Here is a 22,815-nt window from a genome sequence, read left to right on the forward strand (position 1 = left end):
TTCAATCTTATTTAATTCTTATCATTCATTTAAATTAATTTTTAAATATTTTTAATATTTATAATTATTAATATAAAAAATATAAAAATTTAAAATTTTAATAAATTTGTTCATTATCAATTTAAATAATACAAATTTAATTTAATAATCTAATTTAATATTAAAATTTTTTATAATTTTATAACTGACTATACAGATATACTCTGGATAGATTAAATAAAATTTAAATAATCTAATTTAATATTTAAAATTATAAATTTTATAAATTAATTATTTAAATGTATTTTAAATAGTTCAAATTTAATATTATATTTTTTATATTTTTTATTATAACATTAAAAATATTTAAAAATTAATTTAAATGAATCTTTCAATCAATCTACAACAAGTCATTTAACTCTAAATTGTAGAACTCAGAGCCAAAGCAAGAGCACATTTGGCCAAATAGTCAGTGGCAACGTTCGACTCTGGAGGTATACTTCAGACTCATCATCTAGTTACGATTAAGAATTTCCTAAATTTCCAAAATCTTGCTAAAGTATGCATGAAGATCGACACCAGCTTCCTTAATCAACTGGAGTGGATAGCCTCCCATGAATAAGAATGAAGACATATCTTCTTATAGCCTTTGTCCCAAGCATTTTTTAATCCCATCAAACACGTCTATAGCTCCCCTCTCAACTCAAAGGAACTTTATTTTTTTATATTTTTTCTTTTTAATAAAATATTTTATTTAAAAATAAATATAAAGTAATTTATTTAATATAAGTTTTTTTAAAAAATAATTATTATATTTTAAAATATTAAAAATAATACCTTATATTTTTTAATATTTAATTCATAAAAAAATATATTATATTTTTAAATTGAGGGAACAAGAATAGGGTTCGCAATTTCCATGGAGGCCCAGCCCAGGTGATAACAACTATTTATTTTAATTAAACTTTTTGTTCAACTATTTTAACTAAAATCATAAAGTAGTTCTGAAGTTGCTTTATATTAATGAACATATTTTATATAATTATCATAAATATCACTTATAAAATTAAAAAATTAGTTACTGTTATATTATACTACATATAAAATTGTCAATAAGAATTAGCTTGATCTTTAAAAGCATGATCCTTAAGAATTTATGCTCATATGCTTGCTTATTTTAAATCTATTATTTTTTCAACTTGACCGTCATTGATACGAGCAATCCAAGGCTAGTTCCGAAAAGGTGCATTTGTAATCTTAAATTTTTAATCACGCTAACAAATAAATATAAATTTCAAAGAACTTGAATTAAATGTTTGAAGCACAATAATAAACTCCCAAATATAGCTAGAATAATAGGGATCACTAAATAAAATATAATTTTTTTCTTTTTACTTAAATTTCTCATTAAGAAAGAACAAAATTTAATAAATTGTATCATTTTCATATATTAATTCAAAATTTAAAGTAAATTAAATAATTTTAAAGATACTCCCTCTGTTCAAAAATATAAGACATTTTTAATCAAATCTCACCCCTCAATAAAGTGATTAATTACTTTCAAACTAACCCTATCTTTTTATATTTACCTCTATTAAACACCTTATAATAAATATGAAGTCATTATCAATAAGAGCACTTAAAAAAATAATGATTATATCTCAAAAGAGTAAAAATATTTTACATTTTTAAATATCCAACTTTTTAAAAAATACTTTTCATTTTTTAACAGAAAAAATATTATTTTATTATATTATTAATTTTAAACAATTTTAATTACAGGTTAACAAGGAAAAAGAGAAAAAATGCAAGCCAATTGAGCCTAAAAGAGTATATCTTTTATTCAAAGGGCCTATAGGAGTCAAACTTAAAAAGTTTTCTTTTTTGTAAACATCATCAATTATAGTATATAAAAAGTAAAATCACTTTTAATTATTTATTAACATGAAATTATCTTGAAAAAATATATTAAATGGAGAAAATTATTTATTTATCTTATATCTTTAGTGAAATATTAAAAAATTTACTGTTCATGGAACAGTTATTTTAACAGTGCCATGGACCCACAAATGCTTTTTTTTAAAATAAAAAAAAAAACTTAACTAGAGCATGACCCTATGCGATGCACAAGAATACGTCAGCGTTAATAATTTTTTGTCAAAAAAAATGTTACTGTTGTTTTCACTGTAGCACAAGCATTAATAAAGATTATATTTTATATAAAAAAGATTGTTTTTTAGTCATTTTTTACAATATTTTTCCTTTATCTAATTTATTTTGTAACTAGCATTTAACCCCACGTGATGCATAGGGTGAAAAATAATTGACAAAGTTAAGCAATGAGAAAGTGTGGTGAAAGGGGTAAAGTGTTTTGGACGTGAGATTTGTATTTTAAATTAAACAAGCATTGGTTAAGCACAAGAATTTTTAGTCATCAGGGACAAGGATCAATAATAACAATTAATAAAAGGCATTTGTGTTTATTGCACAACACTAGCTAGTATTTAGTTGTTTCATGCACATGAAAAGATTGTGAGCTATTTTTATGTTCAGATGTTAAGATTAGGTATTGACTGATCGAGATGAAAAGGATATGGGTGATGACATCAAGCACATGCAAGATGATATTTTGATCAATATAGCTTGCCTTCACATCTATACTTATCTTGCACAGCCAAAACATTGACTAAGGCCAAATATATTGTAGTTTACTTTAATCCTCTAAATCTATCCTAATGTACTGTACGAGTAAAAAGTGTCATGTAGGTTAAGAAATGCTATAGTTTACTTTAGCAAGGTAATTTCAAAATCTATTTACGTGCAGGATGCTTTATTGATCTATTTTTTCATTGTCTTTTATCTAGTTTATTTTGTTATTCTATATCACTTTTTCCTCAAAAGAAATTTAAACTTTAAAGGCTTCCTGGGTTCATATGGCCAGGTTTGGGCTAAAACATATATGGATTTTTATTTAAAAAATAATAATTTTGAGGACATCTCAATTTCAGGGTTCAGGAAAAAAAAAAATTGATCCTTCTCAGCTAAGTTTTGGAGCAGCTTGGTTTATCAATGGAGGCTACTAAAAGCCATTCTTGATGTGTTCAAAAATTTTCAAGAGTTAAACTTCGCCAAAACATTTTCTAAAGAGTAAGCTAACTGATTTGAGAGCATTAGAAACAAACAGATTCATATATGCTTCTTCAGTTCTTCAACAAGGACTTTTATAAAACACATGGGTGAACGTAAAAAAATATCTTTAAAAAAAATTATCACTTTAAATTGAGTCGGACAATGTTTAAACCTAACTCAATGTCATTGTCATATTAAAAATTTATTGAGAAAAGTCTTTAGATCTCACCATCATGTCATGTGTGATAAATACATGTATATTTTTTAAAGGACAAACTAATTTACAAGGCGTGCCAATAAATAGAAGAATGGGTACAAATTTAATTGAATCTTGACCTCACGTAATGAGAAAAAATAACACACTACTTGATTATATTCTAAGATAACAGCTTATTTATTTTTGTATCATATTCTTTGTGACCAATAACTCATTTTATATGCAGCATAAACTTTTAGATTGAATGGTCTGCGAATTTTTTCCTTCTAATTTTGACATGATTATGAATTGACACACCATTATCTTTTAATTATCATATTAAAAATTTCAACCCCGTCACATCACAACGGGGGAAATTTATTTCTGCTTATAATTAATTAATAAAAATCATGGCTGTCATTATTTCTGCTGTAGTCATGTGTTGCACAGAGACTGTCAATATAGATAATAAAATTGAAAAAAAAAATGAAGTGTAGTGCTTATAACTTAGTAATATTATTTTTGTCATAAATTTTATCAAAAATGCAATATTTTGAATATATATTTTTTGGAATAGTTAAGCATACATCATTAATATAAAATATAAAATTGATAGCAAGTTACACTAGTTATAACTCAACTTAGGATATATATATATATATATATATAAAGTTTATTATTTTATTGGATTAAATATTTATAGCTTTTTTTGGAAGCCATGAATTAGCTGCTGCTAAATAAATTTTGAGTTTGGTGTAATTTAATGAAATCTCAAATTCTAGTTCTATTAATTTCTTATCACGAGATTTGTAAGTCAAAAAAATTTATAGAAATCAAAATACGTGAGAATTGAGAGTTTTATCAAGCGTGACTTACTAATTTATTTCCTTAAAATTATAATACTAATAATTTCATTTAATTGTTAACTTAGCACCCCTTTTTTAGCTTACTTTCTATAAAAATATTTTTTAAAAAAAATTTTGTGAGTTTTTATGATATTTGTTTAAACTTTTTTAAAATAATCAGAATAAAAAAATAAATTTTTAATTATCTTAAGACGTTACTGATTGTCTTGAGAAATTACTTTGAATAAATTTTAAAAATAATTTAATACAGTAGATGAAAGAGATTGTTTTAAAAAATGAAATACGTAAACATATCATAAAATTTTAAAATAATATGATAATAAATTATTTTTATAAAACAAGCATCAATATATATATATTATAAAATTTAAAAATAACTAACTAATAATTACTTTTTTATTATTATAACTAAACATAAAATAATATTTGCTTTTTATGAAATCTCTATAAAATAAATATCTTTTCATAAAATTTTTATACTATCTAAAAATTGCTTATTTTTAAATTTTAAACAAACAGTCCCTTATCACTATGGTTTACAACTTTGTTGATAGAACTTTATAATAATTTTAATGTTATATTTTTACCAACTAGTTAGGCGCCTGCTTAGTTGGTGAAGGGCATGAGAAGGAGATTAGTAATACTAGTACACCAGCACTATTCATGATGCATGAATAATGTGATTCCCCATAGATTTTATATCATATATTTATGTTCTGTTGTATGAGTAATTGTTGTATTTTTAGTTTATTGTTATCACAAATTATAGATTTCGAGCATTAAGATGTAACATACATCTAGATAGCTCTCACAAGTCACATGTATTGGGTAAAATTTGAAAAGCGAGCTTTATAAATATCAATCATGTCTTATAAATATTATGTGCTGTTATATATTTTACATTGTACATTGATATTGATTATTAGGTTTTTATATGTTGATATATCAGTAGTTAAATTAATAAAGTTTTAATACACAAAACTCAAGATGAAATTTAAAAATTTGAATAAAATTATAATAATAAAAATATAATTTTCAATTATTAAATTCTTCATTAGTCAAAAATAGTATTGCATCTTGATTAATTGGAAGCGGGAGGAGCAAATCAATTAGAGAAACTCAAACCCTTTCAGTATTTATTCCTTTCTTTCCTATTTATAATATTTGAACTGAAAATCTTACTTAAAAAGGTAATTTTATAATAATTTAAAATTAGTTTTATGTATTTACGTTGACCTTTTTGACTTGGTCTACAAGTTCTTTGCCCCCTTATTACTTGTGGAAGAGGTTGGGCGCTTCCTGAGTCAATTATTGTAGGCTTGACAATTTGCCAATCACCAAGACGCTTCCTGCCTGTCTAGCTTGGCTACAAATAAACCATTCTCCGCACAGTGAATGTATCAATAAGCAAAAGCTTTGGCAATCAGAATCTTTCAATCAATCGGCCATGAATATCAGACTAGGAGGACTTATTGTGTGCTCATGCCTGCCGCTCATGAGCTGCTTCATGGAGTCAATTGGTGAACTTTTTTCTGCTGCTTCTCAGTCACAGTTCACTGCAGATTCTGGGGAGAGCATGTTGAACGCTGAGGAAGAAGATGATGCAGTATCTGCAAATGCACAAGCCCAACAACACTTTCGACAGATTCAACATATAAGTCAACCTTAATTGTGTGGCTAAAGAGTAAGATTTCAGAAATTGACTTTTATATGCAATACTGACTCCTGCAGTAACCTTGATCTTGTAGCTAAAACTTCTGTGATCTAAGCGTGTGTTTATGTGTCTGTTTTAGGACACCCAAAATGTCCGTTTCCATTGGATTTGGGAAACGGATGTTGTGTGTGTCCCAAAACGGACATCCAAACATGCTATTAAGTATAAATCACTTTGCCCTTCTATCTATCGTTGTGGAGTCAATGAAGAAAGGAGTTGTATAACTATGAAACAATTAAAATACAATAAAACCTCATCCTATGTTGCTCGCAAATATGGGGAATGAGTTTTTTGACTAAGTGCTTTCAGACTTCTGAGCATCAATGAAGCATGTATTAAGTATAATATGAGAAATATTTACAATAAAGTGGAATATTCATGGCGAAGATCTTTTAATACTGGAGATAAGTAATTGGCCAAACCCAATGTTGAAATTGAATAGAGATAAATTCAAACAACAGAAAAGTTTTTAGTACATATGATCTCAACTATACATACCTTGTGCTTGTAACTTAACGCCATACCTATATGATGTAATAAAGTATACATATGAATGGTAGATCAACGACATGTTCAAAAGGGAAATGAAATCACCAACTATTGCAAAGTCCTTTAAAATTAGAGTGTAAAAAGGTCATTAAAATCAAGAAACCTTATTTGGACTTTCGCTTCCATGATGTTCTCATCTTGGCGTTATGTGTCATTGTGGCAATTGCAAAATTACAACATGAGGGTGGATTTAAAAAATGAAGATATTTATCTGTGACGTTGGAAATTTATTCATATACATCACAAATGCCGTAAATTGTACCCCCTTCACCTCGACAAACGTTCCTGATCCTTCCCTACTCCTGGCCAGTTCTAAATGGTTTCTGAAGCCTATAAAAGCAAACAGAGTGATACATTTACAACACATAATTATGTGTTATATGAAAGCTACAATACGTGTATCTCTATTGCGTTTTGTGGACTAAATACAGCTTCTGGCCATCTTTGATCATGTCAACATCAGTAATTAAACCTGCATTTTCAGACAGAATACAGGAATCAGAAGAAAAGTCTAGCTGCTCTGTTGCTCTTTTCATAAGCTCTTCAATGGTGTGTGGAATCCACAATACAATTCCAAATCTTCCAAGTTCTTTTGGATCCCATGGGTGGAAAGGGTATATTGTGCATTTCATTGGGTGCATTTTATCTGTAAAAGGGCAAAGAAAACTTCAGATCTTGTTTTATTTTTTTAAATAAAAGATATCAATTTGGAATATGTTTTTTTCCATCTCTTAGTAGTAGGCATCAAGAAAAATAAAATAACCATTTTTTCTAATGCAGGTTGGCAATGAAACATACTTCACAACTACGTAATTTGTATATTTACTAGCAAAAGGGGAATTGGCAGTGATTAGGTGTTGGGAACCGAATCCCAGCCAAATTCATATGAAAAAGTATGGAGTAAATTACATTGCACATTACAAAAGTTTAAGCTACAAAGGTCATCACCGGTTTAGACTATTTATATTTGCATTTTACAATTCAGGTTAACATAGGTTGGAAACATAAATAAAACTTGATTTGTGGACCTCATAAGTTCCATTGAAATGTTAGATTTATGTGACATTTTAAATGATCTCTCGTGATCCCTTAGTTAAGAGAAAATTTTATTTTGGGTTGAAGTCTTAAGTCCATGATCCATTAGACCATGAGCCAAGTTTAGGTCCAATATCTTGAGTCTATTTTCTAGAATAGTATTAAATATAGATGTTAGCTAGAAAGAATAAATATAAGTTGGAAGGTGCATTTAATGTTAGTAGATGATGGTTGAAAGTTGTACTAAATGTAGATCCTTTTATGACTCCTATAAATAATGCTTAAATCTATCAAGCCAATATACTTTCTCTAATAGAAGTCTTCCTTTCTCTAATATAATCCTCTCCCTTTCTACTCTCCTAAATTATCTCTACCAATAACTGTTGATACAACATGTTTCTTGTGACTTGCTACTTCTTATGAGGCTAAACTCATTTTGCTGTCCCAACACATACATGGAGTAAAACTGAGCTAGACACAAATCTTTAATGTTATTCCTTAGGGGACAATGTGCCAATTATCTCGCTTTGGTTTAGTATCATGTCAAGAAACTAAGCACTCTGACATTTAAACTATTGTAAAACAAGTTCATGAACAGTTTTTATTAATGTATTTTTAGGTTAAAAACAGAATAATGCTATCAAGTGAGTACTAGTAAATTCTGAGGAATGATTTGGGAATTTCAACAATTGAGCAGACTTTGCATCTTCTAGTAGCTTCATCATATTTTTATTCCCACTCATCTTGGCTTCATCAAGTGGGGTATTTCCCCATCTGCAGTGCAATAAAAAGTAACAGTTTTAGCTTTTGGTTTCATTTTCATGAATCAGTGAAAAAGGAAAGGGCAACAAATAAGATTTCTTTGTCTGTCAAGAAATATACAGAATTATATCCTCATCCCATTATTCTGTAATAGAAAAGATACCCTTCAACATATAATGCAAAGAAATTCCATCAGAAAGGACATTCTTGGAATTAAGAAAATGAAGGGAAAGACATAGTAAGTAATTTCATTACAATTAGAATTACAAGGAGCCAGTAGGAGGTTTAGGAAGTACTGACTGATGAGTTTCATGTATCAACAAATTTACCAAGCAAAAGTCTCCAGCTTGCATTTAGTCGTTAGTATTGATATAATTTTCTGCCAAAAGGGGAAAACAACTAGGATGGAGATCAGTGTTACTCGTTATGCCTTTAGCATAAACTACACAAAAAGCACAATATGAATTCTTAGATCTTTTGACAATCAGCATTAGAGAAATCCTTCTATTCTCTTTTTTGGAATAAGGCTATGCCAATGCACTATACTCCAGCTGTTAAAGTTTGACTCATGAAGGAAAAAGGTAGTCCCTGGCTCAATGCCCTGATGTAAGGTTCTACTACAGCTTCAACTATTTCGCAATTCATATCAGTTTGAGAATCAATGACGTTGGTTGCCTAAAAGGCCCCACAAAAATTTAACTTAATTAAGAGGGGGTGATCAAGAGGACTCCTCATTAAATTTTCTATCTCACTACAGAGCAATATTCCTAGTCACTGCTGCAATACCTGAATCAACATGGATACGAATGCTCAAACTTTTTTGTTTGTTTCCCATAATATTGAAGATGCAGCCAACAAATTTAGAAGACAATATAGCAATAACAATATGAAGATTCCTACAATTACAAGCAAGGTAAAAGGAAATCAATAATGCATAAGTTTTATGAGAAAAGATATTGAAGCATGGTATTTATTTTATTGTTCAACGGGCTTGTAAGATTGTTCAGGTTAATATAGGTTAAAGTTATTTCTAGTTGGCAAGATGCTAGTATATCATACTTCTTTTTAATTCATATCATAGTTTAGGGGAGTTGTGCCTGTTGTTAGGCTCGTGGGTCTTGTTATGCATTTAGTGAGGGTATTGGAATTCTATTTGTTGCTGATACAAAAGATTTTCAAGTCCTTGTATGGGTAAAACTTATCTACACATTATTTGAACATCCATTAATTTCAAGCTTTATGTAATCCTTCATCAAGCCTTTTGTTGTGATACCATAACACACACACACACTTTTTGATTACATGATACCATAACATATTTAGTATAAAGAAGTTATGTTTCTGAAAACATCTATGTCCAACCTTCTAAATAAACAGAAGTCACCATGCTTTTTCCAATTTTGTCAAGTAGAAAAAGTATGCTCTCGAGTTTCAAATTGTATAAGCAAGTTAAGCTAGCATAAACATGCAAAATGAGTTATTCAACTGCACCTGTCTTTGGTGAAAACACTAGCCCCAGCATCTAATAGCAACCTTGCCATGAAGTATAGACCTTCAGCAGCGGCAACATGAAGAGGGGATCGGTAATCATAATTTTTTGAGTTAGGATCCATACCGTAAGATAATAGCCTTTTAACATAATCTGAATCACCCCTTGCAACAACTGTGCATAGAAAACTACCCGGATTGTCTATCCTCATTGACGCCCCTTCTTTAACAAGTAAGGAAGCAACTCTATCATGTCCATTCTTTATAGCCTCAAGTAGTGGCGTATTCCCAAAGTTATCTAAAATGTTTGCCACATCAAATATATTCATCAGCATTACAGCAATAAAAAGGATGAAACTTTAGTGTCGTTTTGAAGTGTTTGCCATTAACATTTCCAATTTAAACATGCACTTATTTATTTTTGCTCCTTAGATCATATAATTGTCGCTTTCAAAAAAGTTTCTATGCATATCATGTTTTCATCAGAGAATGCAATATCAATTCTTGAGGGATTTTTGCAAATATTTGTCCCAAGATTATTTGACAAATCAGACAATTACTTACCTCTAATACTGACATCTACGCTTTCCTGAATAAGGAAATGTGTGATATCTTCATATCCTCTAGATGCTGCAAGATGCTGTAGCCAAAAAATAAAATAAAATATTGGTCATAGCAGAAATATATTTTTCATAACAGAATGCTGGAGTGCTTTTTCTCATTAGAGTTAATTACAGGAAATCACGTGCAAAGTGCAACCTGCTATAACTGAATCGGAGGACCAACCCATTTCACTTTCAATAGAACAGAGTTGTGTTTCACATACAGCAAGAGATAGTAAATTGCGGAACTTATTGGGATACAAATTCTTCAAATAGATTTTTATTCAAATAAATAGACAGTAATGAATTTCACAAGGTTGCCAAATTGCCAAAGACGAAACCATAGCAAACACAATTTGTTTTTTATACAATTAGTATAAAGGCAAAAGTTGAGTGCAATTATGAAGTTTTTGCTATTACATCCTTCAATAAAAATAACAAAAGAATAACTTTTACATAAATAACATCGCGCAAGTTGTCTTTCTAGAATTTTCTTTCTCATGTTTTGATCAAAAAACTTGATGGCAAGGGAGTAGTTTACACGACTGGTGTAGTCGATTTAAACACACACACACACACACACACACATTGTTGGCCCAAACACACAATTAGCCAAGTTACTGGGTTGCTTATTTACCCTTACTTGATTTATGGGACATTGCAACGAAGAGAGAGATTTTAGAAAAAAGGAGAAAATTTCAAAAATAAAATTTACACGAACCTCAAACTTGCCTACTCCCATAATTAAGTGATTAAGTCAAACACCATAGTATGTTGCGCAAACTAATCAATGACAAGACATCTTAATAAAGTAAGTTCCTCACCAAGGGTGACCTTCCATCATAATCAGTCTTGTTGGGATTAGCTCCAGCTCGAACTAAACCTTTTAGTTGATACAGATCTCCTTGAAAAGCTGCATTATTGACCTTTAAAGCAAGTTCAGCTTTTTGCTTGCTAATATGAAGAGTAATGTCTGACCCCAATTGTTTATCATGAAAAGATTCTTTCCCCTACAAATTAGGTAATGCTTTCTCACGAAAAACACTTATGTGATGTTTAGTTGTCCAAAGAATAAAACTTAAGAATTATATGAACCTCAAATAAATGTATAATTTCAAACTTAAAGGGGTGAGATATTATATACAACAATCAGTACCTCTAGAAGGTTGTTCAATACTTTCCTTCCATCATAAAAGTATACTTCAACAATATTTGTGAATGATTGTTTATCAAGCCGCAGAAGCCTACATAGTTCACAAACCCTAACAGTATATGGCTGAGGAATGTTACAAAGAACAGATATTTCTCCAAATACACTGTAAGGTTGTAGAAGGGAAACTGTCTCTTCATATCCATCTTTACATGTACCTACTTCTTCCTGCGCATAGACAACTTCTAGTGTTTCAGCAAACTATTTCTGGTTGAAATCCGTCTCCAGGAAAAAAAATTAAAAAGAATAATTTGAAAGAATATGGTTTGAAATTTCATATAAAATTAAATTCAATTTTTATTTAATGACCAGCTCAAGACATATAGTACATTTGCAAGATTCTTAAATTGGAATCTACAAAAATGATTTATCATGTGATGCCAAATAAACAACTCAAAAAACATTAGATTTGAGCATTTCACATGCCTAAAAAGAGCATCCACATTTGTCTGTCTCTATATTAAATGGTTCAAAAGCTATAAATATGAACATTAAAAATTAGGAAGACAAAAAAATAAGAGTTGAAAAATACAAATTCACCCTACTTATTTTGGAAATGCATAATTATACCAGCACACCATGACAGACAAAGTATAGCTGGTCCACAACACTTCCATATTCCACAATCACTTCTCCTGGGAGAAAGAATTCTTCATAGAGCCGAATAACCTGAAAGATTGAAAGAACCAGGGCTATAAACTTCAACATCCCATTAGTGCTGGACTAGTAACATTCATTCTTTAATATGTATAGACCTACTAACAATTGTTTTGTCACACAGAAGTTTAACCTGGAGTGTCAGAATTCAAATTTGAATAAATAGGCTTGCAAAGAAAATAAGCATTGTTGTTTCTTGAGTGGGAAAATCCCAATATGCTTGAAGAAAATGAGAGAGAGGACTTGAAGGAAAAAGAAAATTTTATTGGATGTTCAAACTACAATAATCTCCATACTACTTAACTTTTTCACTCCCTTTCCTATTCCACTTCACTTCATCTTTCTTTTCACCCTTCGGCCTTCAACGCCACTTCTTACTTCTCTTTCTTACCTTTTCGCTCACCAAACACACCTCATGGCACTTCTTCACTCCTCACCTCTCTCTTCCTTTTTACCACACACCTGCTTTTCTTACCATTCTCCACACCAAATGCTTTACCGAGGAACCTATTTATACTAGTTTGAAGAGTTGTCCAAAATGTTACCCATTTCCCAAACTTTTTGCCCATTTCTTGAAGAGGAAGAAATCCATTGTTTTCCTCTTCAATTGCTGCTATTTAATACACACACACACACACACACACACACATTTCTTTCTTTCTTTCTTTTTACTTTTAAGTTTTTTTAATGGAAATGGGCCTTTGAACTTATTGGGCCATGAACACATATTTTGGCTTACTGGCCAGTAGTATTCTTTGTTCCTTGGGGATGGAATTAGTGCTGTGAATTCAAAGTTGCTTATCAAACAAATAATAATAATGATAATGGGATGCAGAAAGATGCTGGCATAAAAAGGTTGATATCCTTTTCGTGCTTGTTACAAGCCAAGCCAAGAAAGTCATGTTCCCTGTTAATGTCTATAGAACGGGGAAAAAATGGTGGAGCTCTAAAGTATTGTTGCCCTCAGTTTTAGCTGTAAATTATGAGAGAAGTGAAACCTAATGTATGTATCTGAAAAGAAATGGCGCCAGTAAGCTGATAAATAGTTTATATTCACGTGCAAATTTTCCGCCTAGAAAGAAAATAATACTCACAATCTGATTGATAAATTCTGAAGAGCAACCCTTAAACAGAGAAACTTTTTCGATGTATGGCAAATATAATGTCTGTGATATCTGTAAGAAAAAATCAGGCCATTCCATTGAACAAAATTGTTGGAAGAAATAATTCATGTCTTTCTTTGAACACATGAAAATCTCCATAAAATAGCTCAGACTCAATCCGACTTGTAGAGGACATCTCAAAGAATACAACTTCAGATAAATCTTATTAGGAACTGACAAATTTCTAAATTGATCTACCATCGGGAAGAGACAAAATGAAAAGTAGGAGAGGAACAGCATAACTTTAGCCCCTATTTGGAGGGGAATGGAAGGAATTGGATAGGAGATTTAAAAAAAAAATGGATAAGTGGGTTATAAAATTTTAATAGAGAGAAGATATACTCAACCCCAATTCTCCATATTTTCTATTTCAATAAGAGGAAAAATAAAAAAAATTAATTAAAAGTTTTCAACCCCAGTTCTCCACATTTTTTATATCAAAAATCTCCACTTCACTCCCTTCCTCTCCATTCCTTTCCAACCAAACATAAATATCAAGTTCTATAAATACCAACAAGGCAGAAAGGACGCAGGAAGCACCAAAAAACCAAATACCAGGCATAAAAAAAAAAATGTTAGGATATGATAACTTAGAGCTCTTGTAGAGAAAAGGGGGAACAGGAATACATAACAAGGAAATATGATAAAGCATCAAAGATCCATATACAAAGCCTTCAAAATGACATATTGACATAAGCCACTGGAAAAGATATCTATCCAAGACCGTGATGGGGATACATATTTGTTCTTCAATTCAAAATAAGGGAAAAAACTCATGGCTCGGATCCTCTACATTCACAGAATGAATATAGGTGTATTCAGAAGGAGAAACAGTTTAGTTTAGCTCTGAAATGCGTCCACATACACAATCACATTTTTTGTATCACTCTATTTTTTAAGGCGTGAGTGGAGAGGATCCAAAGGCAAAATATACCTCTAAATGGTAACAATTCAACCTATCATAAACACCTAGTATGCCAAACACACAACACCAGATGTCATAATCTCATATAGTCTAAACTGTGCATTTGCATGAATGCTGATATGCACCAACCAAAGTCGAAGGTAAAAAACAGTCGTTAGAAAGTCTATTGAAGAAGATAACAAATCATAATATTATCACTAGAAGAAAGAACATTTCCAATGGTTACTTTAATTGTGTCACCCTCAATGCATCAATAAGGTTGAAAGCCTTCCTTCCTCCAATTACCTTTGCTCGAATAGAAATGGGTAATTCTTGAACGACAGCTGTTTCAGCATATCTACTCTCATACTGTAAGCACACATGGCCTTTTATTTGTTCACGGATGTCCCTTCCTAATCGGTTTCTGTTCATATATTTCGTGAGATCCTTCATTTTGTCCCTAAACTTTTCAGTCTTTGATCCTTTGACTATTAATGCCGTGATGTTACCAATCAAATAAGCACCAAGAACCATGTCAAATAACACAAATATCATTACAAATATCATCTCCCTCATATTGACCGCGTGTATATCTCCATACCCTGTGGAATAAATAAAGATCTTTAATTTTTTACAAAATCGCAAACAATTTTCACTAAGAAGAACATTAAGGATAAGAAAAATAGTACAGAATTTGAAACCAGGATTTAAGGCAAAAATATTTCTGGAATGGTACATGAAGCACAGAGAATATCACCATCTCATCTGTAATTTACCAGGTTCAGCTAATATTCAGACCAAACGAGAACTAACATCGAAAAACATTACCAATTGCCAATTATATCAGATATCAGTTGCCTTCAGTCCTAGTATGGGACCATAAGCATAAGATGACAATCTTTGTATAGCATGTTTAATGGTCTTACAAGATCGAGCAAATTCTTCTTTTGGTTCTTAGAATACCCAGTAGACCATCTCACAAAGCTTCAGAATTGTATAGCAGTTCATCAGGAAGAAAACAGGGATTTATAACAATGAGGACGATAGATTATCAATTAATCAAAATCATAAACCAAAAATGAGGACGTTCCTATTAACCTTAATGAATCCATTTTGCTTCTACATTGACATGAACCATCATCATGCTTGAAAGAAAGAGCTCCAAATTCACCAAATCCTTAAAATACATTCCTCCTATTTAGGTCCCTATCATGTTAATTATAAGCTCCGCAATAGATTATCGATTTAATGTCAGTGGAATGAGACTTGGTGTATGGAAGAAGCAGAGGTGCTGGTTCTTAGTTTAGTAAAGCATTAAATAAAACTGGCCACGTCCAAATTAGTTCAGGAAAGCATTAAAGCTGAAAATGACTATGATAAATGATTCTGTGATTAATGATGATATATAAAACGAAGAACATTTTGCTTTCTGATAAATTGTGTAACTTACCAACAGTAGCCATTGTAACAATAGAAAAATATAAGGATGTTATGTAACGCTTTCCGAAATCAATATCTCTGAAATGTGAATAACTATAGTCGCCCAGCTCTAGACTTCCAATCCACGTATAGCCCTCTTGGGAAGGAGGTAGTGTGGTAGCCAAATAGTAGAAGATACAGGCAGCTATGTGAGTGCAGTACAGCTCAACTGCTAGAAGTTTCAGAATCCTAGTAAACATGTAATTTACCCGTATATCCTTTTCCAACTGCTGTAAAAAATCATTGACTCTGCGCACCCGATATGATCTTATCCACAAAAAGTACCTTAATTCCTCTCTTCTACCAGAAGCCTGCCCATTAAAGCTTTATCCTAGTAAGCAAAAATCTACAAAACAAGATATTATAGCAAAAGACGTGAAGACCTCTAGTGCAATCTGTCTTCATCTACTAAAATACTTTAGGCAATTCGGTGAAACGGATATCTCAAATCACAACCGACAGGACTATAACGAATGTCAAGCAAAAGGAGTTGCAAAGTAAGTTTCATGGTAACACCTAAAAATTAGAAAATTATGAAATATAAATAACCTCTGATAGCTCTCACCCAACGAAGTGCTGCAGACATAATTATGTACGCGCTCGGGTCCAAGGACTTGGCAGGCTAGACATTTTGTGAATCTAATTGGCTTCATAAAAAGGTTCAGCACAAAAACAATTACATGAGAAAAGGTTGCTGCTACATGTATCACTGCAGTCAACTAGGGACCCAAAGACAAATGCCAGCTGAAAATTTTATCAGCATTCCAGAGAACAAAAGGAAGTTTCAATTATCCTTTTGAGAAATGAGACAACGTCAGGATCCCAAAGTAGACGTTCCTTTCCTTCGCAAGTTGTCTTCTTTTTGGCCAGCTAATAGTTGGCGAGTGTAAGTAGAACTTCATTAACTTTTCAACTTTACACTGACACAAAAAAACTTGAATATATATCAAATCCTAAATAAATACAGATAACAATTTTGACAAGAAAAGAGCAGAGAATGGGGCATGATTGAAGCTTTCGGGGGGGGAGGTCAAATAAGACATTTGTTATCTTGGTAAAGCGTTCCTCTGGAAGTTGTCATTTTACTTAAAAAAAAAAATCAAAATATACTAGAATTACTATTAAGCAAAATGACTCATTATGTGGCAAAAGGGAGTAATCTGAAGCCGAACTCATGCAAAATGCCATCATACATGCCACTGAATTAAATAGACACGAGCCAAACATCAAACAGTTGCTGTACTGGTATAGGTGGTCAAGACTTAAAGGTAAGAATATATATAGTCAAGAAATTTAGGTTTATGCAGAGAAAGAAGAACCTTGTAAATAAAATCCCAGGGCAAACATCCTAAAAGATCAATGACAAAGCTAGATTTTATATACCTGCATGAATAGGGAAAGGAAATCGTGAGTCAACTTTAATAAATGCACAAATAAGAATGGCAACATTTGAGCAGATTTTTCAATGCTCATCGCCATTCAACTCCCTTATTTCCGGATTGGAATTTTGTTAGTTTTATAAATCCAAGGGGCTATTTTGCCACGCGAGATTTGGGAACAAGATTTTTCATTAAATCATTCATAGCACCCGAGGACTTAGTAGTGAAACACATCAAATGATAACATGTATACGTATTTATATGATTTTTTTTATAGCTCGATAAAATTCCTATATCAAGTCTTTATCAGTGTCCTATCTCAAGTGAATTGAATTGTAAATTTTACCATAAGATTTATTTGTATATTTAACTTCTAAATTTTTCATTAATCAAATAATTCTCATAGGCATAATTTATAAATGGACTTATACACACTTGATAAATCAACAAAGCGTTGGCAAAAGTGTACTTTTAATACTCTAGTTTTATGCAAAATTTCAGTTTAGTCATTTAATCTTCTAAAGTACATTTTGAATCTTCTAACATTAATATCATTAATCTCATTAATTGAAAATGCCAATTGCTATTTTAAATACTAACAAAGCATTCTCAAACATTGATATATTCAGTTTAATTTCAAAGATTACTCACTTAAATATTGAATGAAAATTCAATTCAAATATACTAGAACGATTGGCCAAATTATTAACAATTGCATTATGCGTCCCTAATAGGCCAGGATAATCAAGAAAATATAGTTCAGCTCAAATCGCCATCACTTTCAACAAATTAAACAAGCAACAGAAAATTGATTAATATGTAAACAATTAGGGGTGTACATATGGCCAAAGACTTACAGGCTTTTGCCTTGGGAATAGTAATACAGGACCTAATATTTAGAGGAGATGAAACTAGAACTTCATAAATCATAACGTCTACTTGTAAATTTTTTTTTTATAAAAAAAAGTGAAGTTTTAATTTTAAGAAACATAAATGATAACGTATTTGTATAATTCTTATAAGGATTTTATGTAAAAAAATATTTAATCATCAATCATATGAATTACAAAGTGTCACTTTTTTATTCCAAGCAAACAAGGATGTATCGCTTAACCATGAGCAGTAGAAATTAAAAGAATTGAAACTTACCGCAAAGCTATAGGGGTTCGCTTATAAACCATACAATAGGTCTGAGTGTCCCTATAAGCAACAAAGAACTGCAAAACAATGTCTACAAGGAAAGCTATTTGTGCAATGATGTCCAGTATAAGGAGATCCTCAGGCAATCCACGAAAAAATCCAAACTCCATCGAGGTGAAGAAGGATGAATACACTGCCCATAACAATATGAATTTTGTCCATGCCCGATACCACCTGCTATGCATTTAATTATTTTCCTAATCTTAAAAAAAAATACAAATATCATTCTGAACTAGAAGAATTATATATAAATCCTCCGTTCATGCCTAGGATTTACTGTGTAATCAGTTTAAGGGCTGAACGAGATGCAGATCTTAGAACAAGAAGCATATAGATGAAAATTACTCGATGCCTCAATTACTGCATGATAGTAGATAGTAAGAATCACTCTCTGGTAACTAATATAATACAAGGACGTCAATGATTTAAACCATCGTCACTAAGCAAACGACAAACATCAACACTACCGAAAGCACATTACTGCTTCAACATTTAATTTTACCTCCGGTAGTTTTGTTTTTCTCTCTTCTTACCTTGTTTCGAAATCAGCGGGGGAAATGCAAAGGAGATCCTTTACATATATAACAGTAAGTTGCCAAAGTTGCAACGGCTTATTACACGAATGAAGTAACGACAAGCTACATACTTTGTTCGTCCTTATATACAAAATATTTTTAATTAAATCACACAAATTAAAAAAATTAATTATTTTATTAAAAGCATAGTAACATTTTCAATTTTACCCCTAATTATTATAAATATAAAAATGAATATCTTTTTTTCAAAGTAAATTAATGAGAGTACTTATATTTTTTTTAATTTAATAAAAATATAATGGTCTATTTATTAAAAAATATGCCAACAGCCTCTTATATTTAGAAACAAAAAAATTCTAAAATATGTTTTGTATGTAAGAACAGAGAGAGCGTATAGGTGCATTTTTTGCCTGCTATATTTGCTCGAAATTATCACCAACCATTTTCTCCCAGTCACCCCCAAAAAGAAAGCGAATTACTAAGTCCGTGAGCGTTAGTTCAAATTTCAACCCGGCATCAGATCAATATTTTATATATATATATATATATATATATATATATCAACTCTGCATGCATACTGCACGACTGTACTCAAATCGGATCATTTGCTTAGAAGGTTCAATTTTACTTTATCTAATTATCTTCCACGATCTTTTAAAATTTGTATTATTAAAAAGGTACACAAAATTTGTATAAAGTTCTGCTACTCATTATTCATGAATAATGCAACTAAGCATCCAATGAAACTTTTGGAAAAAAATTAATAAAAAAATATCAAAGCTCTCCAAAGTTTTTACCCAAACTATACTATTCAAATATCATTCTTTAAATTTTTATTTTAATATTACTTATTTAATGTTGACAATTGTAAACTCAATTCTTTCAAATTTAAAACTATGTGATAGTATATATTAGTTATATGTGTATACACGCACTAAATATTTATTATTGTTAGATAAAAAAATATTTTGACTAAAATAAGTGTGTGTTTGATTTTCAGTTTGTCCAACTTTTATTTGTTAAAAAATAATTTTGGTAAAAATTAATTTGATAGAAGTCAATTATTATAATAAAATTTATGTTTGAATATTTTTTAAAAAATTACATTCAAGTCTCACAAAAAGAAGTTTATTATTAAGAAGTCTCATGAATTTTATAAAATATTTTTAAATTTTAAATCATATATATTAACAACTTGATTAAAGGTATTGATAATTGGACAACTTATAAGTTGTAAATAATCATTACCTAATTGTCAATACCCTTAATCAAATTGTTAATTCACAAAATTTGGAACTTAGAAATATTTTATGAAATTCATGAGACCTTTCAATAATGAATCTCCTTTTGTGAGATCTGAATGTAATTTTTTTCTATTTTTTTTTCAAAAATTGATAAGTAAGTTGTATGTTTTTAATTTAAAATATACTCCCTCCGATCCTATTTATAAATTATTTTTATCAATCTCATTAATACCAACACAATAAAAATATAAAGAATAATTATAAATAAAATTTTAAAACTAACTCTCAAATGAAAAAGGAAAAAAATGATCAAATCAATATAATATTATCCTTTTGTATTTATCTCCCACACTTTATAGAAAAGCTACTCCCTCTACAATAAAGAAAGTAATTTCAATTTTCTTTTATAGTAAGGGTGTTTTGAGAACTTTATCTTATCTTAAAATGCAAAGTCATCATCATTGGATGACCTATATTATGGACTACATTTTCTTTCTAGAATGTGACCCATATAGTGGACCAGAGGGAGTAAATTTTAAAAGTAAAAAAATTTGAAGTTGGCCCAAAGCACGTTTAAATATATTTTGTAAAGGATTATGGGTTTCTTCAAAGAACTTAATAGCCAAACAACACCTATTTTATGTTAATATATTGTGAATATTAAAATAAGAAGTATACTCGGAGGAGGAGGGATTCCCGAACCTGTTGTTGGGGTGAATCACGTAGTCTTTGTAGCAACCACTGATGCCATTGAGAAAGGTTTGGTGACCGAAATTCCTCAAATCTGATTCGTGTTTTAACAATTCGAATCGACTTCCTGATGCTCTAAACTGGTCATTCGCGTCCCTGATCACCTTATACTCTCTATCGTCCAATGAAGACGACGGTGACGAAGATGAAAAAGAAGAAAAAGGAGAATCAGAGGACGACGACGCTTCATTCCACTTGATATCCCCCTTTGCCTTCTCCAGCTTCACCGTCGTCAAAGAAGGTTTATTGGGAACACGGTTGTCCAGTTTTGTTTCAGCGAAATCTTGATGTTTTATACAGGCAGATCACGAGAGTCCGGGCAAGTAAAAGGAAACAGATTTGACCTGGCGAACAAGAGCTGCATTACTATTTATGAAACGTTACAAACGCCCTTATAAAATAAAATTAAGGAACTTTCGTTTACCTGAAAAAAACTAAGGAAAAATTAATGCTTTAATCCTTATATTTTTGGTATTTTACACTTAAATCGTTTTCTATATTTTATTCTCTTATAATTCAGTCCCTATATCTTAAATGCAATATCTTAAGTTATTGAGCCAAATATTTTAAAAGCATCATAAATGACCAAGAAAAACCTTGAGTCGTCCAAGAGATCAATCCAATCTCGGTGCCTGAAAACCTTCCTAAATTATTTATAACCAGGTTTGGCTGAGCTTTTGGGTTTGTAAAATCTATGGTTATCAAATTAAATCTAAAAGCCTCGAGGAAAAAAAAAAGGACCAAATTATAAATATGCCCCAAATATTTTTAAAGAAGCACAATTAATATCTTAACATTTTAAAAGGCAAAATGTCATTCTCCACATTTTTAAAAAATGGGATAATGTTGCCCTGTATTAACAGATATAGGTAACCGTGTTAATTTCTTCAAATGGATCCCACGTATTAATGCCACATACGTTTGAGTACTTTTGACCAGTGCCACGTAGATCTTCTTCCTCATCCTCAATTTGTCCTCACACCCACCTGCAAGACACACTTTCTTCTTCCTCCTACCCCCTCAGAAAGCCATACTCCATTGAATTTGAGAAACATAACCCTTTGAGATTTGTACCAAACTATGGCAGCAAAATCTTGAAAAGCCACACACCCAATCATTGCAGCAAAAACATAATCCATAGCATTTGAGTTATACATCTAGACCATTGCAGCAAAAACATAATCCATAGCATTTGATATTAATATACCCAGATTAATCGATATCATTTGAATCAAGAATTGGAAAGGAAAAAAAAAAATAGTGTCTGGATAAACGAGAACTTGACAATAAGTAACAAGGATATTAGTATTGGTTAGAATAATGAATGGGGGTTTTGGGTGCCGCACTCAATAGCATACATGAGAACTAATATTTATAGTCTCACGTGTGCTCAATGATTACACCAATTCTAATTCGTGTTATTTTGGACAAGAACTAATCCTAGTGAGAAGAAATTGCTAGTCAATGTTCTTAAACTCAAACCAGACCAAACTACTAGTGAACGTGATTGGAGATCAGTTGCACACATGCTGGAGTTCCAATCAGTTCGGCCATCGAATCTTGGGAAGCAAGGAATGAATCTCGAGTCACAAAGTAAGGAAGGAAGTAATATCGCAATCCTTAAGTCTGAAGAGTGGAGATTTGAAGACGGCACCGACAAAGGGTTAACGAAGGTAATTAATCTTGCAGTCTTCAAGTCACAAGGAAAAGAATCCTGCATTCTCGATGAATCTAATCTTGGCAAGTGAAAGGGGAAGAAGAAGAGCTCAAGCAAGACTGTAATTGCTGTTGATGATGGGGGAAGACGAAGATAATGACGAAGAGGTGGGGGAAGAAGACAAAACCATCCGACTGTGAGGATGAAGACGATGAAGGGGCAAAGAACTAGCTTGCGTGGCAATAGTCAAAAAATTTTCCTGCACACGTGGCATCAAAGAGTCGGCCCATTTCACTAAATTAACATCGTTAGCTAT

At 31.1% G+C, this 22,815-nt stretch overlaps 1 protein-coding gene across 1 annotated transcript; it reads right to left on the reverse strand.

The window, feature by feature from the left end:
• Window positions 1-6,687: 6,687 nt before the first annotated feature.
• LOC129302564 (potassium channel SKOR-like) lies at window positions 6,688-22,562 on the reverse strand. Its single transcript, XM_054941498.1, has 14 exons — window positions 22,325-22,562; window positions 20,795-21,125; window positions 18,262-18,486; window positions 17,053-17,116; window positions 15,705-16,044; window positions 14,561-14,856; window positions 13,282-13,362; window positions 12,101-12,199; window positions 11,477-11,698; window positions 11,145-11,330; window positions 10,283-10,358; window positions 9,722-10,016; window positions 8,121-8,242; window positions 6,688-7,079 (listed from the first exon to the last, which is right to left on the reverse strand). The coding sequence occupies exons 1-14, from the start codon at window positions 22,560-22,562 to the stop codon at window positions 6,838-6,840; spliced, it is 2,817 nt and encodes a 938-aa protein (XP_054797473.1). The 3' UTR covers window positions 6,688-6,837.
• Between the last annotated feature and the right edge of the window lie 253 nt (window positions 22,563-22,815).

This window comes from Prosopis cineraria, unplaced genomic scaffold, assembly GCF_029017545.1.
Source record: "Prosopis cineraria cultivar Desert tree isolate PC_DT_omini unplaced genomic scaffold, ASM2901754v1 PC2, whole genome shotgun sequence".
Taxonomy (NCBI): Eukaryota; Viridiplantae; Streptophyta; class Magnoliopsida; order Fabales; family Fabaceae; genus Prosopis; species Prosopis cineraria.

Bases quoted from the DNA above. Each gene is read 5' to 3' on its own strand.
- LOC129302564 (XM_054941498.1), bottom strand. From the start codon at position 22,562: ATGCAGGATTCTTTTCCTTGTGACTTGAAGACTGCAAGATTAATTACC. The intron at 21,126-22,324 runs GTTTGAGTTTAA...TAAAACATCAAG, and splicing joins TTCACTAGTAGTTTGGTCTG to ATTTCGCTGAAACAAAACTG. The intron at 11,331-11,476 runs GTACTGATTGTT...CCTAATTTGTAG, and splicing joins TATTGAACAACCTTCTAGAG to GGGAAAGAATCTTTTCATGA.